We start from the raw sequence: 19520 nt of genomic DNA, 5'->3' as shown, positions 1-19520 counted from the left end.
CATGATCTCGGCTCACTGCAACCTCCGTCTCCCGAGTTCAAGCGATTCTCCTGCCTCAGCCTCCTCAGTAGCTGAGATTACAGGTGTGTGCCACCATGCCCAGCTAATCTTTTTGTATTTTTAGTAGAGACAGGGTTTCACCATGTTGGCCAGGCTGGTCTCGAACTCCTGACCTCAAATGATTCACCTGCCTCAGCCTCCCAAAATGCTGGGATTACAGGTGTGAGCGACCATGCCCGGACTAAAAATTAATGAGATTCTTTTTCTCATCATCTCCTACTATACACCACCTGCTCACCCTTAGGTAACCAACATAAACTGCGGTGTTTCCACCCACAGTTTACCCCATACACATCAATGTATATAAATATATGTACTTAGGTAAATATCTTTTGTCCTTGTTCATTTTACCTAAATGGGATCCGATTTAACGTTATGTCTGTGTGTGGGTGTCAAGGGTACGTGTATTGGGTTTACATTTTGGTAAAATACATCATCTCTGCAATTTGCCTTATCACTAACCTTGGAAGAGACTGTAGGCCAACTGATACAGATCTTTTTAAAATTGCATAATATCCCATGGCATGGATAGTGCTACAGTTTAGTCTGCCATTCTCTATTGATGGACATTCGGTTTGTTTCCAATTGTTTGTTTTTGCCCTGCCAACAGTGCTGCAGTGGACAGCTTGGTGGCTGTCTCTTTATGTTCTGTTGTTTTTATTTCTATGGAGAGAGTCCTAGGGGTGAGGTGCTGGGTCAGAGGTCCTTTTACAGTGTTAATAGAGCCTTTTCAGACTTTTTCAGAAGGGTGCAATAATTCACGTTTCCACCAGCCATGTATGGATTCTCCTCACCACCACTCCCAATTCGCACCCCTCCTCCCACAAGACCTGCCAATGACAGGTATCACGCTTGAATTTTTGCCATCTGATGGACATAAAGTGATACCTCATTGTTACTTCCCGTATTTGCATTTCCTTGACTACTGCAGAGACTGAACATCATCTCATATGTTGTTGATTATTTAGATGTGTTCTTCTGCGTATCACTTACTGATGTCCTATGCCCATCTTTCTCTTGGTTGTCATTTTCCAATCAATATGTTAAGAACTCCTTGCTGTCATATGCACTGCACATGTTTTCTCAGACTCTTTATCATTTGTCTATTGATTTATTTCTATAGTATCTTTCATTTCTTGATAAAAATTTTAAAATTTTTATCAAGTCGGAATTGTGTCTGTGTGTGTGTGTGACCTCTGAGTTTGCAGACTGAGTTAAAAGCGATCCCCTACTCCTTGATGGTACGCATAGTCTCCCAGGTTGTCTTCTAATCTTTTTGTTGTTTTATATTTTACATTTAAATAAATTCCAGATGGATTACAGATTTTGATATATGCTGTAAGGTAGGGAGCCAATTTAATTTTCTTCCAGATGAATAACCAGTTGTGCCCACATCATTCATTGCATAAGTCATTTTCCCCACTGAATTGAAATATCACTTCATTTGGATTTAATTGAAATCTGCTACCAAGCACTCTATTCTGCTCTCCTTATCTGTTGATACCATACAGTTTTAACTACAGTGATTTCATAGAGCATATTGTAATATCTACTAAGGAAGCCCTTCATCTTCCCCACACTATTCCTTTTTATAATTTTCTCAACTCCTCTCAATTCCATTATTATCTATTTCAAAATAAACACGTTGGGAATTCACCTCTATATACTAATTTGGAGAAAATTGACATTTTACGATATTATGTCTTCCCGTCTAAGCATATATTTGTTTCATTCTGCTTGGATCCTATTTTTTATACTTTGAGAAGTTCTTTAGGATTCTATGCCTTTCTTTCTTTGTTTTTTGAGACAGGGTCTTGCTGTCTTGCCCAGGCTAAAGTGTAGTAGCACAGTCACAGCTCACTGCAGCCTCAACCTCCTGGGCTCAAGTTATCCTCCCACCTCAGCCTCCTGAGTAGCTGGGACTATGGGTGCACGCCACCATGCCTGGCTAATTTTTGTATTTTTTGAAGAGACAGGGTTTCACCATGTTGCCCGGGTGGATTTCGAGCTCCTGGGCTCAAGTAATCCACCCGCCTTGGCCCCCCAAAGTGATGGGATTGCAGGCGTGAGCCACTATGCATGGCCAGCCTTTCTTAGTTTTCTGTCTTTCTTTTTTGTTTGTAAAGCTGTATTGAGGTGTAATTTACATACTATAACATTACCCGCTTTAAGTGTATAATTCGCCAATGATTAGATTTTTACAGTTGTGTAACCATCATATAGTCTAATTTTAGAAAATGTCCATCACCCCACACAGACACTTTGAGGCCATTTGCAGACACTTCCCATTCCCACCCCCAGCCCTAGGCAGCCACTGCTCAAAATAGATCAAAATAGAGAAAATACTCTATATATAGATATTCCCTTTCTGCGTCATTCTTAGTGTTTTATTCTTTACAATGTTTTTCACTGTTGTGAATAGAACATTTTTTCCTCCTATTTCTTGCTAGCTGTTTGCTACAAAAAATACTAATTTTATTATATTTATCTTATAATCCATTATCTTACCACTTTTCTTAGGTTTTCTTATTATACAACTATAACATAATGTATCGGCCGGACGTGGTGGCCCACGCCTGTAATCCCAGCACTTTGGGAGGCCGAGGTGGGCGGATCACGAAGTCAGGAGATGGAGACCATCCTGGCTAACACGGTGAAACCCCGTCTCTACTAAAAATACAAAAAATCAGCCAGGCGTGGTCACCGGCGCCTGTAGTCCCAGCTACTTGGGAGGCTGAGGCAGGAGAATGGCGTGAACCCGGGAGGCGGAGCTTGCAGTGACCCGAGATCGAGATCGCGCCACTGCACTCCAGCCTGGGCGACAGGGCCAGACTCCGTCTCAAAACAAACAAACAAACAAAAACATAATGTATCTTTTTTTCCATGTTTATTCTGAGGATTGATTTTCTATCTTATTGCGTTTTCTGGCAAGTTGTAAACATTGTTTAATAATAGTGGTCAGGGGAGGCATCCGTGTTCTATTCTTAATTATAATGACTGACTTTAGTGTTTTACTCATTAGAATGATATTTGCTGTTGGTTTTTGGTAACGTGTCTTTATTACACTTGAGTCGTTTTGTCCTGTTCCATGGTTCTTAGAATTTATTGGGAATGGCATTTCATCAGATGTCTTCAACTTTTATTTATTTTGATTGGTTTTTCTCAGTTGATTTGTGGATGTAAAGAATGATGCTGCTAACTTCCATGATGAATTGTCCTTGGCTTATGGAATAAACTCAGACAGGTCAAACTGTATTATCCTTTTGGTACACTGCAAATTGTTTACAACTGTAGTTTGTGTCTTTTGTATCTATGTTCATGAGGTTTGTCCAAGGGCTTACTATTTTAGTACTGCCATTATTAGGCTTTGATATTAGGGTTATATTGGTTTTATCAAATGAATTGGCCATGCACATGGCTGTAATCCCAGCACTTTGGGAGGCTGAAGGATTGCTTGGAGCCCAGGAGGTTGAGGCTGCAGTGAGCTATGATCCGCCACTGCCCTCCAGCCTGGGCAACACTGTAAGAAAGACTCTGTCTCAAAAAAAAAAAAAAAATTAAAATGAGTTCAGGAGCTTGTCATCAAACTGTCATTTTTTGACAACTCTTGATGGACTGGCAGAGGCAGGGAAAGTCAAAACAACAAGGTTGAGAGGTAGCTATCCTTCCATTCTGTTTGTCTTTTAAGCCTGCTGTGTAGTAGTTAATAGTTAATACATTTCCTTAATTATTGGCTAGAGCTGCTCTGCACATTGACTTAACCACTAGCCACATGTCTATTTAAATTAAAATGAAATAAAATTTAAAATTCAGTTCCTCAGTCATACGAACCACCTTTCAAGTGCCCAGTAGCCACATGTAGCTAGTAGCTGCCACACTAAACAGCAAATCAGGGGTCAGCAGACCATGTTCAGTGGAGTTCTTGTATGGCCTGGTGAGCTAAGAATGGTTGTCACCATTTTAAGAGATTACTTAAAAAAAAAAAATGTGACAGAGCCTGTGACTGTGGCCCCCAGAGCTTAACCTATTCACTCTCTGGCCTTTTACAGAAAAAATCTGGTGGTCCCTGATTGAGAACATTGTCTCCCAACTTGAGTTGCTTACCTACCCCTTCCTATCATTTTTATAATGGAACACCATCTGTATGACTGTTTACCTAATATTTTTCTTTAAATAGATTTACTTAAATTTTTGAAAGAAACATTATATCAACATCATAGATAGAAATATTTACTTACTTTTTTACTTAAATTTTTGAAAGAAACATTACATTATTATTATTATTATTATTATTATTATTATTATTATTATTATTATTATTGTTTGAGATGGAGTCTTGCTCTGTTGCCCAGATTGGAGTGCAGTGGTGCCATCTTGGCTCACTGCAGCCTCTGCCTCTCAGGTTCAAGCAGTTCTCTGCCTCAGCCTCCCAAGTAGCTGGGATTACAGTTGCGCACCATCACACCCAGCTAATTTTTGTGTTTTTACTAGAGACGGATTTCACCATGTTGGCCGGGCTGGTCTTAAACTGCTGGCTTCAAGTGATCCACCCGCCTCAGCCTTCCAAAGTGCTGGGATTACAGATGTGAGCCACCGCACCCAGCCAGAAACATTACTTAATTTTTTGAAAGAAACATTATTTCTTACATTTTTACTTGAAGTTTTGAAATTTTTTTTACTTAAATTTTTGAAAGAAACATTATATCAACATCGTAAATAGAAACATTTGCCATAAATGGATAACTAGAAAAATAAATACAATGAAAGCCAACAGTATTATTAAATTCCAATTACAAACTAGACCTTGGTCTTTCCTTTGCTAAAAAGAGAGATTAGTAAGTATGAAGTATTAGAAGATACCCACCCACCAGCTGAGATATTTTCCTTGATGTAATCAGACATGTAGAAAGAGAACTGGAAAGGGAACTGCCTCCTCACTCATAATTCAGTGTCATTTAAGTCCGGGCACGTGTACCTCCTGAAATCACTTGTACACATGTTCTAAACCTTGGAGCACTGGGCTGAGGAGAGAGGAGAGCAGGGAGCATGAGTCTGGCTCAGATGATGGCTGGGGTTGCGGGGGCCTAACTAGGGCAGCAGTAGTTAGACACCTTCCTTACCACTGCCAGCTAAAGGATGCACAAGACATCATTTGAATTCTCTTTGTTGTGAAGGTTAGAGCACCAGAAGTAACTTTATAATTGGACTCTGTCATTCCACAGAAGACTCCACAGAAGTGTCATCACTAAGTAAAAAATTAATGGGCCTGGCACGGTGGCTCACGCCTCTAATCCCAGCACTTTGAGAGGCCGAGGTGGGCGGATCACGAGGGCAGGAGTTCAAGAACAGCCTGCCCAACACGGTGAAACTCTGTCTCTACTAAAAATACAAAATTCAGCTGGGTGTGATGGCGCATGCCTGTAATCCCAGCTACTCGGGAGGCTGAGGCACGAGAATTGCTTGAATCCAGGAGGCGGAGGTTGCAGTGAGCCGAGATCATGCCACTGTACTCCAGCCTGGCAGAGCGTGACTGTGTCTCAAAACAAAAAATAATATTTTCCCAGCTTTTATTGATGTTTACTCTATATTAAAAATGGCGTGAACCAAGATCATGCCACTGCACTCTAGCCTGGGCAACAGAGCGAGACTCTGTCTCAAAAAAAAAAAAAAAAAAAAAATTGCCGTTGGAAAAATATTTCCGCACCTTCTGCAAAACTGCAGTCAAATATATATTTATTTTCCTTAAATAGTGATTCCATAAATTCCTTCTAGAATTTTTATTTACATGTAGAACAGACTTATTTTCTCTAAAATATTTAGACTGAAACCTCTTTTTAATGTTTCCTGGTGGGTGAATCAGAGCCTTCCTTTAATCCAACAAGGGTTTCCCTTTCCTAAACCATTTCCCCTTTTGTCTGAACTGCTGGGAAGCTTAGTGCTAAATGCAGTTCCTACTAAATTATATGTTTTTTTACTTCTTTTCAACAATCCACTTTTAAATGCATTTTTGTTGTTTTTAAATCAACATTGTTGAGGTATAATTTATATACAATAAACAACAATTTTTTGGTGTATATTTCAGAGTTTTGATATTTTTGTATGCCTATGTAATCACTACCACAATCAAGATATGGAATATTTCTATTATCCCAAAAAGTGCCTCTTTCTAGTCGATCCACCTTCCTCTCTACCACCACCTCCCCTCGTGCTCCCCCTCACCCCCCTGGCAATCAGTGGTCTACCGTCCCTATAGATCAGTGCCTCTCAGGGGACATATAGCAATGTCTGGAGACATTTTTGGTTGTCACAGCTAGGCAGGTACTACTGCTATCTAGTGGGGAGAGGCCGGGAATGCTGTTAAACATCTACAGTGACTGGATAGCTCCCAGGACAAAATATTAACTGGCCAAAAACTTCAATAGTGCCAAGATTGAGGAACCCTGCTATAGATACAGGTGGGGTATGCAAATGATGGTCTGCAGGCCAAATCCAGGCTTATCACCTGTTTTTGTATGGCCCATAAGCTACACATGGTTTTCACATGTTTAAACGGTTGAACAAATCAAAAGAAAAATAATATCTCATGACAAATATTCTGTTACATCTATAAACGGATTAGACGATGTCCACCCACACTGGTGAGGGGTGGATCTTCTTTACTCGGTCTACTGACTCAACTGCTAATCTCTTCCAGAAACACCCTCACAGACACACTCAGAAAAAATGTGTCTTAACAACTATCTGGGCATCCCTTAGCGCAGACAAATTGACACATAAAATTAACCATTATACCATTCTACTGGGCATAGAGTGGTATTTCATTGTGGTTTTAATTTGCATTTCCCTGATAACCAATTATGTTGAGCATTTTTTTCATGTGCTTATTTGCTACTTGTATCTTTTTTGTAGATACAAATAGTGTCTCTTCAAGTGTCTCTTCAAATCTTTTGCTCATTTTTTAAATTGCATTGTATTATTGAGTTGTAAGAATTATCTTTATATTCTGGATATAAGTCCTTTATCAGATCTATGTGTTGCAAATGTTTTATCCCAGTCTATGGCTTGCTTTTTCATTTTCTTAACAGGATCTTATGAAGAACACAAGTTTTAAATTTTGATAAAAGTTGCATTTAACAATTTTATCTTTTAGGGTTCATGCTTTTTATGTCCTAACCCAAGATCCTGAAGACTTTCTCCTATATTTTTTCCTAGGAGTTCATAGGTTAGCATCTATGATTAGGTATATGATCCATTTTAAGTCCACTTTTTTCCCCACATGGATATTCATTTGTTCTAGCATCATTTGTTGAAAGACTACTCTTTCCCGCATTGAATTACCTTGGTACCTTTGTCAAAAATCAAGTGATCATATATATGTAGGTCTATTTCTAGAATCTCTATTCTGTATCATCCACATATTTGTCTATCTTACACCAATACCACACTGTCTTGATAACTGTAGCTTTACAGTATGTCTTGAAATAAGGCTTTAAAAAAGCAGGAGGTGTCTGACTTCATGTGGCATTTTCCAGGTGTCCCAGGAGGCCCAGCCTTTGCAGGGAGACCTGCGTTCTGGGAGGTGGTGAGAGGTGTGGCTGCTGATCTCTGGGCTTGATTGATTCCACCTTTGTTCTTTTCCAAAATTGGTTTGCCTGTTCTAGGTCCTACATATTTTATATAAATTTAATATGAGCTTATCAATATCTATAAAAAAGCCTATTAGGATTTTGATTGAGGGTGTGTTGAATCTATAGATCAGATTGGAAAGAATGGACATCTTAACAATATCTATTCTTGCAATCTAGAAACATGATAATTACATTTATTTAGTTCTCTAATTTCTTTCAACAATGTTGTAGAGTTTTCATTGTACAAGTTTCGCACATATTTTGTTAAATTCATCCTGTTTTCTAATCCCTTTATAAATGAGATAAATATGTTTTAATACTATAAGCTCCTTCATTCCTCCAGTTCTCAGAAAAGCAACAGATCACTTGATTAACTGCAACAGAATAAGGCAGATTGGGAAGGAACTAGGACTGGAGTGGGTTGAGGGTGGTAAAGGGACAGCTCATCACAGACATTGGAGAACCTGCATTCCAGTGGGCAAAATACTTGTGACGGCAAAGACAGCAGCCATTGAGTAACCCAAGTGGGCATGTGGGGTGAAAACAGGCAGGAGAGCACAGTGGCAGGAGTGCAGGCACAGGTAGTGTGGGGAGGCAAGCAGCTGGTGTCAGGAGAGTGTGCCAACAGGTGGGGGACCACAGGTGGGCAGGCCTTGACTCCCTGAGGAGGGTGATGGGCAACCACAAAGAAGGGTGTGCCAGTCTACTGGGAAGGAGATGTGAGGCCCTTTGCAAACAGGCTTGGGCTCAGGGAGTCAGTATCTGGTGTGGAGTCCTGGGCCTGCCCTCAGCAAAAGAGGAGTTGGAGCTCAGAGTCAGGGCTTGTCCACTGTCAGGCATCCCAACCTGGAGGCTCAGCATGTTGGACTCTAAACCTGCCTTCTGGGTTTGGTTCTTGGCCTGGGCTGGCGGTGGCTGGGGGTGGGAAAGAGGCTACCAGGGACTAGGAACCAAGGAGATCTGGCGAGCCTTTCAGGGAATAGATGGGGGATAAATTGTACGTCCTTATAAAAATAATTTGGGTGTCTGTCATCAGTTCCAATTCCACCTCTCCTAGCAGGAGCAGGTAAACATGAAAAAGAGGAAATGCTGGCATTCCAGATGAATTAGACAGGCAGGCAACCCGAATTCTATTACTCCCATTACTTGCTTTCAAGAGATGTAGACGTATTCATCTCTTTTATCAGTAGGTACACAGCAGGTGCTCCACAGTCAAGCATCGATCTCAGAGGAAAGGCCCATTTCCTCTTTTTCTTTAGGTGAATGAATTTATCTGCACTTTTTCAGACTCAACCATCAGGAAAAGCCTTTTGAACCCCAAATAATCATTTGCTTCATGTTTCCATTCATTCATCAAAGGAAGGTAGCAGCCAAGTAGGCCGGGTTACAGAGGGTGTTCTGCTCCCATTTTGTAGCCATTTGAGAAGATGCTGCGTTGTCCAGGGCCGTGGTGAACAGAACGGAGGAAGGGGACCATTGACTACCCCTCCTGGAGGTGGCCCCATCACTTGCACTCTTCAGTGAAGATGATGCCCTCACTGGGTGTGTCCCAGTGCACGGTGGAGTGGGGGTGCCTCTCACTGAGACGGGGGCCACTGGAGGAGGAACCTGGTGGAGATAGAGCATGATAAGCTTGGTTTCAGATGGGATGGGTTAGAAAGGCCAGCAAGATATCAAAGTAGGGAGATCTAATTGGCTGTAGATGTCCAGATTAATGGTTTTGGGGTTTGTTTTTGTTTTTATTTTTTGAGACGGAGTTTTGCTTGTCACCCAGGCTGGAGCGCAATGGCATGATCTTGGCTCACTGCAACTTCCGTCTCCCAGGTTCAAGAGATTCTCCTGCCTCCGCCTCCCAAGTAGCTGGGAGTACAGGTGCCTGCCACCACGCCTGGTTAACTTTTGTATTTTTAGTGGAGACAGGGTTTCACCCTATTGGCCAGGCTGGTCTCAAACTCCTGACCTCAGGTGATCTGCCCACCTCAGCCTTCCAAAGCGCTGGTATTACAGGCGTGAGCCACCGCGCCCGGCCAAGATGTCCAGATTAATGGTTGTTAAAGAAATATACAAGAGATGTTAGCTTGCTAGTGGCTTTGCCTGACCTGGCACAAACATCCTCAGAGTGTAGTCCGGTGTAACTACCCCATTCACTAGTGCTGTTACTGATTCCACAGCCACTTTTTTTTTTTTTTTTTTTTTTTGAGACAAAGTCTCACTCTTGTCCCCCAGGCTGGAGTGCAATGGCGCGATCTCGGCTCACTGCAACCTCCGCCTCCCAGGTTCAAGCAATTCTCTTGCCTCAGCCTCCCGAGTAGCTGGGATTATAGGCACCTGCCACCACGCCCGGCTAATTTTTGTATTTTTAGTAGAAATGGGGTTTCACCATGTTGGCCAGGCTGGCTCGAACTCCTGACCTCAGGTGATCCGCCCGCCTCGGCCTCCCAAAGTGCTGGGATTACAGGCATGAGCCACCGCGCCCAGCCCACAGCCACTTTATTATAACAATATTTTTAAAATTATATAATACCAAGAGATTGAGTTCCACTGTAATTCTCCTTCTGTGGGAAAACCGCAGTTAATAGTTTCATATATATATGAAATCTCACTTATATAAATACACATATAGATAAACATACCTTGGGTTCTGGTTTTGTCCTGTAAATTACTTTCTTCACTTATAACCTCCCATGTCAATACTTAGAGATCTACAGAATCCTTTTCAATGGCTGCACAGCCCTCTAGTGTGTGAATATACCATTATTTATTTAAACAGTCCTCCTATTGTCAGACTTTAAGCTGGGTCTCAAAATCTTTGTTATTATAAACAACAGTGTTACCAAATACCCTCATACTACATCTTTGTACAACTGTTCAATTATTTCCTTTGGAGGAATTCTTAGATATGAGATGCACATTTTAAGTTTTCATGCAGATGTTCAGATTTCCTTCTGGTGAGAACATACTAATTTGAACTCTGTTAACAGCATATAAGAATGCGTGCTTTTTACATTTCCTTTGGACACTGTTCTGTGTGCTATTATGAATGGTGAAAAATGTAATCTCATTGTTTTCATTTGCATTTATTTAATTATTAATAAAGGTGAACATCTTTTCATTTGCCTGTTAGCTGTTTATGTCCCTCCTCCCCATGTGGGTTACCTATTCTTATCATTTGCCTATTTTTTTTATTGCAGTTTTTTTGTCTTTTAGGATTTAGAAGTGCTATTACTTATAAATATTAATCCTTAGTTATATGATACACACCTGTCATACCAGTTTTTATTTGTCTTTATTAAAAGTAATTTGTGGTATCTTTTGCTGTATCATAATTTTTCACTATTATATAGTCTAAATTACTCTGATTTTTTATGGTTTCTGGCTTTGGATTATGATAAAAAAAGTCTAACTCAATCAAAGTTTATAAACATATCCTTCTATGTTTTTTTCTAGCACTTTATACTTTTCTCTCCTTTTCTAATGTAGAATGCAAACCTACTGATGCTACTTCTTTGCTTGCCATGCCAGCCAGCCCTGCCACTGCACTCAGCATCTTGTCCATACTCTTGGCACGCCATGTCCCACCAGGCCTTGAAGGATTCAGCCGCTGTCCGCTTTCCACCCTCATGCATCCAATGCACCAGCCATCCTGAGTGCACCAAGCTAGCTTGCACCACACGGCTTCTGTCTGGAACATCCTTGCCTGACTTCTTCCCTGACCCCTGGTGAACTCATAAGCAACCACCCAGACTCACCTCCAAGGCACTTGTGAGAAGCAGTCCTCCAGCCCAGTCAGTGTGAAGTGCTTCCCCACCCTTTCCAGTACCGGCAGCCCTTCCAGCTCCTTGTCTCCTATTGAAATGTTGGTTGATGCATATCCTTCCACTACCAACTTGTGAGCTCCATGAGAGTTGGTTGAGTATCTGGCGCCCAATAGAGTAACCCTGCCTCCATGATCTGATTTGCATTTTAGCAAGCTCAATCTGCTAATAGTGTGGAGGCCGGGGACCAACCAGAAGTATCCATGTAATGGTGAGGTCATAGTCCAGTAAATGATAAGGGCCTGACTTCAGCAATGGGTTTGGAGAAAGAGGACAGAGGAGAAATTGATTTAGTAGGTAGAACCAACAGTGTTTCATTTGAGATGTTTCCTGGACATTCAATACATGAGAAAATAAAAACATTAGCCCAATGCATGGTGGCTCATGACTGTAATCCCAGCACTTTGGGAGCCCGAGGTGGGCAGATCACTTGAGGCCAGGAGTTTGAGACCAGCCTGGCCAACATAGCAAAACCCTATCTCTATTAAATAAAAAAAAAAAAAAAGCCCATTAACATGGTCCAGACCTTTTGATTGTTTGGAATTACGCCTGCTTCTCTTCTCTTGTGACTTGGCCTAGTTATCACCTCCACGTCATTATCTATCAAGTGAAGTTAGCATATGGACCTCCAAGGCCAACTGTGCAGTGATTTCCATGTGTGACGAGCTCTCCCAGCCCCGGACACATGCAGTCAGTGAGTGCTGTTCTCTGCTCTCCTCCACCTCATTACCTTGGGTGGTGGGGTCAGTTGCCATCTTCCAACTGATCTAAAGGGTTCCTAGAGAGAGATGGTGAAATCAGCTCTTATTACTGTGTTTCCACAAACCACAGATGTGCCCTGGACAGCTAGTCCCTGCCTAGACATCTGTCCACACCTGCTTTCTGCTCTGCTCACCTATGCTGCCACTCATTTGTTGTTGTTGTTGTTGAGACAGGGTCTCACTCTGTTGCCCGGGCTGGAGTGCAGTGGCATGATCATGGCTCACTGCAGCCTCAACCTCCCAGGCTCAAGTGATCCTCCTGCCTCAGCCTTCCGAGCAGCTGGGTCTACAGGCATGCACCACCACACCCAGCTAACTTTTGATTTTTTGTAGAGACAGAGTCTCACTACGCTGCCCAGGCTGGTCTCAAACTTCTGGTCTCAAGTGATCCTCCTGCCTCAGCCTCCCCAAGTGCTGGGATTAAGGCAGAGGCACCACTGCGCCAGGCCCATGCTGCCACTGCTAGTGTCATTCCCAGTCTGTTTTCCTTTCCCTTCAGGGAACCTCCCAGCATTCAGCCCTTTCTCAGCTCTGCTCCTTCCTTTTCTGTTCTGTGGGCACCACCCAGTTAACCCACTGCACCCCCATGCCTGGCTTACCACAGTCACTGCCCTCCCTGCCTCCAGTCAACCCAGGCCAGGGTAAGGAAGCAGAAAGGCAAGTCCCTAACTCACAGTTGCATCCTATGACCACACTTGGATCCTGCTCCCGCTGTGCCAGGGCACCCTGGGAGCCATGTGTCTCATTCACAGCCTCGACCTCTTGCTCTGCACCCCTGATTTATGCTCTGTCTCTCCGAGCTGCATCCTCATCCCAGCCTCCCCTCTCAGCCCCAAGGTAGCCAGTCTGTCTGCCATTCTCAGCCCACACTTGCCTACCTCCACCTCCCCTCTTTTCTCCATGCCAGAGAACACCTGCTTTGCTCCTCTCCCCCAGCCCTTGACCAAACACCCACAACCAGCACAGAACTCTCTTTTGAGAAGACTTCCTTCCCATCACTCACAGCACAGAGTCCGTTCCGGTGGCTGATGCTGTAAATGCAAGCTGCTTTCTCACTGCCATCTCTGTGGTTCTTACAACTTCCCCAACCCAAGCCTTCTTTCAGCCAACATTGAATGAGTCCCCTCTATGTGCCAAACCCTCAGAGGACAAAATAAGGCATAGGCTTGGCTTTCGAAAAGCTTCAGTCTATTGGGCATGAATTCCCACCCACAGTTTTCTCAGCCATAACGTGGGGATAATAATGTTTCACTTCCTCACAGGGCTGCTGTAAGATTGCTAGGGAATCGTGTGTGAGCTCTTGAGATGATGTGGTGCTGATGGTGTTGACGCCCACTTGACAGCTGGGAAAATGGGCCTGGGAGGACGTGCCCATAGTCGCATGGCACAGCCAAGGTCACTGCCCTCACCTGTGCCCATGCTGCGGCCCACCCCATTTCCTCCTCACCTCCCCTCTGTGTCCGTTGCATCCTCACTCACTCCCATTCATTTCCCTCTAAAACAGGGCCCTGAAATCCAGACGTGATCAGCCTAGTGGTATCACTGCCCCAGAAGAAGGGAAGTTGGTCATTTTCACCCCCAGACGTTTCTGTAAGCCTCCTGAGAGTGCCCACTGGCCTGCCACCCCTGTGGCACAGTGCTTCCTGCCTGCACCCCGGCGTCTCAGGATCAAGGTCACAGTGGCTCACCCACCTTGCTGCTCATCTCCTCAAAGCTGGGTTCCATTAGTCATGAATTTCCATGGGCACTGATGAGATTTGCTTCTCAGGCTTAGGAATTCTGGACTGGTGTAAAAATATCTGTCTCAGTGATGGAGGTGTCAGGTCCGTAAGAAAGACAGCCGGCAGGAGCAGGCACAGGAGGAAGGCTGCTTTTGATTGGGCAGAAGCATTATTGGCTTAAAGTCAGAGGCAGGTAAAAGCAACTTCATTTGGGAGAGAGAGCCTGGGAACACATTTTAAGCACAAGTATTTGGTGCCTCTTTGAAGAGGTCTTACGACTCAGAAATAAAGGGAATGCCTTGTACCCTTTTGAAATCTTGTTTAATTTCAAGAGTTGAAATAAAGGAAGCCGGGTGTGGTGGCTCACACCTGTAATCCCAGCACTTTGGGAGGCTGAGGCAGGTGGATCATGAGGTCAGGAGATCGAGACCATCCTGGCTAATACGGTGAAACCCCGTCTCTACTAAAAATACAAAAAATTAGCTGGGCGTGGTGGTGTGCACCTGTAGTCTCAGCTACTCGGGAGGCTGAGGCAGGAGAATGGCGTGAACCCGGGAGGCAGAGCTTGCAGTGAGCCGAGATCGCGCCACCGCACTCCAGCCTGGGTTATAGAGCGAGACTCCATCTCAAAAAAAAAAAAGAAAGAAAGAAAGGAAATTGGTTTGTCCCAGACAAGGGCAGGACTTCCTGAAAATAAGAGGGAAAGTTTTCCACCTTATTTCAATTTTTTTTCAAACAATATAAAAGTACTTGCATGATTTTAAAGTGCAATATTTACTTATTTATTTATTCATTGAGACAAGGTCTCACTCTGTCACCCAGGCTGGAGTGCAGTGGCATGATCACAGCTCACTGCAGTCCTGACCCCCTTGGCTCAAGCAATCCTCCTGCCTTAGCCTTCTGACTAGCTGGGACTACAGGCGCACACCACCATGACCAGCTAATTGTGTGTGTGTGTGTGTGTGTGTGTGTGTGTGTGTGTGTGTGTGTGTGTGTGTGTGTGTGTAGACAGGGTGTCACTATGTTGCCCAGGATGTTCTCAAACTCCTGGGCAATTGCTCAAGCAATACTCCTGCCTCAGCCTCCCAAAGTGCTGAGATTACAGGCATAAGCACCACGCCCGGCACAATATTTATTTTTAATTATAAGAGCAATGTCGGCAGAGCGTGGTGGCTCACGCCTATAATCCCAGCACTTTGGGAGGCCAAGGTGGGTGGATCACTTGAGGTCAGGAGTTCAAGACTAGCCTGGGCAACATGGTGAAACCCCATCTCTACTAAAAATACAAAAATTATTTTGTAAATTAGCCAGGCGTGGTGGGGTGCACCTATAATTCCAGCTACTCAGGAAGCTGAGGTGGAAGAATCACTTGAACCCAGGAGGCAGAGGTTGCAGTGAGCCGATCGTGCCACTGCACTCCAGCCTGGGTGACAGAGCGAGACTATCTTAAAAAAAAAAAAAAAAAAAGTAACATATAGAAAGTCTGGAAAATTAGGGGGGCGGAAATCCCTTGTTATCCCACAACAGAAACTATTGTTTATCCTCTTCTGATCTGCTTTGAGTCCATATTTTGGTTGTAAGGGTATTTGACATGTATTTGTATGTTTTTTTAAAGTTTTAAATGTTTGGTGAGATATATACAGCAACATGCAGAAAATATATGTGCAGTTTAAAGAATAATTAATAGCAAATGCCTTCATAATTCCCACCATGTAAGAAGCTCCCCCTACCATGGGCCCCTCCCTCCCTGCCAGATAGAAAACCACTGCCAGAGCGATAACCCCTATCTTGAGTTTTCTGATGATCATTTCCTTGTTTTTTTTTGGCCATGGTTTTAGCACTAGATGCCTACATACTATAATTCCCATTTGCTTGTTTTTGATGGTTATGTGAATGTAATCATACCATATTTGCTCTTTTTGTTTGTTTGTTTTTGTTTGTTTTTGAGGCAGAGTCTCACTCTGTCACTCAGGCTGGAGCGCAGTGGTGCGATCTTGGCTCACTGCAACCTCCGATCCCCGGGTTCAAGCAGTTCTCCCACCTCAGCCTTCCAAATAGCTGGGATTACAGGCATGCGCCATCATACCCGGCTAATTTTTGTATTTTTAGTAGAGATGGGGTTTCACCATGTTGGCCAGGCTGGTCTTGAACCCCTGACCTCAAGTGATCCACCCACTTCAGCCTCCCAAAGTGCTGAGACTACAGGCGTGAGCCACTGCACCCAGCCTCATATTTACTCTGTTATGTCTGCTCCTTTCCCTCAACTATTGTTTGCAAGATGCTGTATATGGCTGTAGTCAGTTCATACTAATTTTCAGCTTAGAAGAAAGTAGTTTTATATTCTCATTCAATTTCTACCCTAAATCTAGGTTTCATCAGGTAGCCTGGGTTTGTGGTCCTTTCATGGTTAAGAAAATGCATTCTTTCCTCCTGCTTTCCCCAGCCCACACCTGAGGTCTCCAGCTGAGAAGAGCCCCCTGCCCCGTTTCCTGGCAGTGGGTGCAAGCCCTCTTCCAGCATTTGGCCCTTGTTCTAGGAAGCAGCCACTCCAAGAGCTGTTGGAGACCCTTGAGCTGCAGCTGCCATCCTTCCACGGGAGATGATGGAATTATTTCTGGGGCCTGGAGACAGCTGGCAAGAGCACGGGAAGCACAGTAGGGCTGAGTTATCTGCCAGAAGTCGGTGCTGGGAAGGCGAGGTGCTGGTGGTGGTGTGGTGCCTCCTCTGGTCACAGACGCTTGGCCTTCCCCAGCTAAAGCCCCAGTCAGGAGTCAGAGGTCCTTGTCTCCCATGTGTACACCTGTCTGTTCTTCTTCCAGGACCTGCAGGAGCTGGGCTTATGGAAGTGGGATTTACTCACACTTACTTTTGAGGGTCCTCAGCCTGCCCAGGCCTCAAGTAATGAAGCCTCCTGGCCTCAGGGAGTCAGCCAACACTTACAAGGAGCCAGGCTTCAGCTTGAACGCCCAAGACTGGTGCTGTGCACACTTGGGCTGGGAGGTGCACGTGAACACACATCAACACACAGCTAACCTTGTCCTATCTCTCACACACACACACACACACACATACACACTCAGCTCTGGCTTCTGACAACTGCCCCGTTCCTCTTCTGTGCCTTTGAACTAATCTCACTGAACAAGTGGCCGGCAGCTCCCATTTCTTACCACCCTCTCACAGCTAATCCTTTGCAATGTAGCTTTTGCCCTCCACACACTGATGGTCCTTGTTCACTAAGTCCAGCCACGTGGGGCCGGGCCAACTCAGATGAACCCATGGAATTAACACCTCTTACTTGATCTTAGCCTGTTAAGGAATCATCCCTGTGGATTTATATACACCTTCCCAGAAGCTATTTGTTTCATTCAACTCCTGCTTGCTTGGGGCCCAAGAGATAGGTGGCTCTTGATCTGTACTTGTGGCAGTTTCTTTTAAAAACTGTCTCAGGAGGCCGGGCATGGTGGCTCATGCCTGTAATCCCAGCACTTTGGGAGGCTGAGGCAGGCGGATCACCTGAAGTCAGGAGTTAGAGACCAGCCTGACCCACATGGTGAAACCCCATCTCTACTAAAAATACAAAATTAGCTGGGCATGGTGGCAGGTGCCTGTAATCCCATCTACTCGGGAGGCTGAGGCAGGGGAATCGCTTGAACCTGGGAGGTGGAGGTTGCAGTGAGCTGAGATCATGCCATTGCACTTCAGCCTGGGTGACAGAGCAAGACTCTGTCTCAAAAAAAAAAACCTGTCTCAGGAGCAAGCCGTTGTTCACCATATTCACACCCGTGGCACTGGTCAATGCGGATGGTATTTCCCTCCCCGTACCCACTCCTGCACTCTGAAGAGGCTGTTCTGGTGCTGGGCTCTTACCTATAGTCTTGCCCACCCCCTGACCTACTTCTTCCGATTCTATCTCCTCTCCAGTGCAGTGACAAAGGTGGTAGCAGTTTTCCAGATGTGGATGCTTCATGATCTGGTGCAGATGGTCCCCAGGTACAAACGCCCCAGTCCAGCCCTCCCCCAGAATGGCACCTGCCATCTATAGGCTTGATCCTGCCCCACCCCTGGGTTAATGGAAACAGGGCCTGGTGGGACATTCAGAGACCTCCTCACTAGCCGATTTGGTATGGAAATATGTTTGTGGCTGTGGACAAGGACCCAGGGTGTCTCGTGGTGGATGTAACATTGGACAGAGACTCTCTCTCTGGCCTCCGACTGCTCTGCCTGACCAGTCCTTCTTCCTGTGCCAGTCCCAGGCATTCAGGTTCTCCACTAGCCTTTGGAGATGCCTGAAGCCCAGATGGAAGAAGGGGGACCTGCCCTTTTGCTCTCCTCAGTTCTTTGCCCCAGGGTTGGGTTCTACTTCCAGAATCCCTCAAAACATTTTGCACAAAACTCCCAGGTAATCCAAATCAGGACCACCTCTCACAGCAGTCTTCCTGGATGTCGACCCTGGCCTGGGCTGGATAGGAATCTGGGAAGAGTCTGAGGTTTCTGGATGGGGTGACTGGGGACAGGGGAGTTGGTTTTGGACAGGTTGAGTGTGTGCTGCCTGTGGAACCCAGTAGAATGGTCCAGTGGGCATTCGGATGGTATTAAAATGCTCCCACTCCCTCATTAGCTAGGCTTTCAGGTTCCTGCTTGCTTCAGAAAGTAGAGAACTGGGGGTTATGAAAAGCTCAGTCACTGAGCAGGTAAAGTTTGATCGGATGTCGGGAGAAGTAGTCACAGAGTGGAAACAGCTGTGACCTTTTCTTTTTTCCTTGTCATCTAATTGCTAATTAGTCATTAGTTCATATAAAGTAGATACCTTTGAGAAATAGGACATGGTCAGATGAATGAGGTGTGGAGACTTAAACAGTAATGACATGCTGAGTTCACAGGTCTCTGTGTCATTATGACCTGCCTTACATGTAGGTCATAAATATTTTATTTCTGTCTAAATAAATTATAAAAAATTCACTTAATATTAAGCTGCAGCTACTTACCTGAAAAGGAACAAAATGTCACCTCTGAAGTAACTACTAGTTAAACAATTTTGCAAACAAATATTATTTTAAGTCTACTCAATAGTTGATAAATCAATTATGAATTAATCATAAAATTATTCTGTGCTTTAATATTAGTTAAGTTTTTACTGTTTACTACTTAGAATGCCATTTACTTTTTTAAACTTAAATTTATTAACTTAAACCCTCAGCATTTCCCACTCATCTCAAACTCCCCTTTGGTTTTTGTGTTCTGTTGAACCTTTGATTTGGCATGTTTCAACTCAAAGAGAATCCCTTCCCTGAGTGACCCCAGGGTGCCTTATGTGCCAGCATCCTCCACAACCCCATTTTAAGAATGGCTCTCCCATTGAGAAGGCTGCAAAATGCCAGCCTACTGTTTCTCTCTCCTTTGTGCTGATCATAAGAAAAATAGCTGTAGGTTTCCATTTTCCTTTCCACACAACTGTCGTGTGTTGCCTTTTGATCCTTTAGCAAATGTTACCTGCTTGGAGCAAGGGAAAACCATGCCAGCCCGCCTGTGTCCTCT

General features: G+C 44.2%; 1 protein-coding gene across 4 annotated transcripts in view; it reads left to right on the top strand.

The window, feature by feature from the left end:
* Positions 1-19520, top strand: part of DPYSL5 (dihydropyrimidinase like 5) — a 135316-nt gene that overhangs the window by 52332 nt on the left and 63464 nt on the right. For 2 of the 4 annotated variants that reach the window (XM_054476124.2, XM_054476123.2), the window contains exon 2: positions 17907-17975. The exons of the other annotated variants lie outside the window; for them this stretch is intronic. In XM_054476124.2, coding sequence (XP_054332099.1) covers positions 17938-17975 — 38 coding nt within the window. In that variant the 5' untranslated portion in view covers positions 17907-17937. The remainder of the gene's footprint in view (positions 1-17906; positions 17976-19520) is intronic. 4 annotated transcript variants of the gene reach the window in all.

Source organism: Pongo pygmaeus, chromosome 12 (genome assembly GCF_028885625.2).
Source record: "Pongo pygmaeus isolate AG05252 chromosome 12, NHGRI_mPonPyg2-v2.0_pri, whole genome shotgun sequence".
Classification (NCBI taxonomy): domain Eukaryota; kingdom Metazoa; phylum Chordata; class Mammalia; order Primates; family Hominidae; genus Pongo; species Pongo pygmaeus.
The sequence above is the reverse complement of the archived record's forward strand: the minus strand, read 5'-3'. Positions and strand labels throughout refer to the sequence as shown.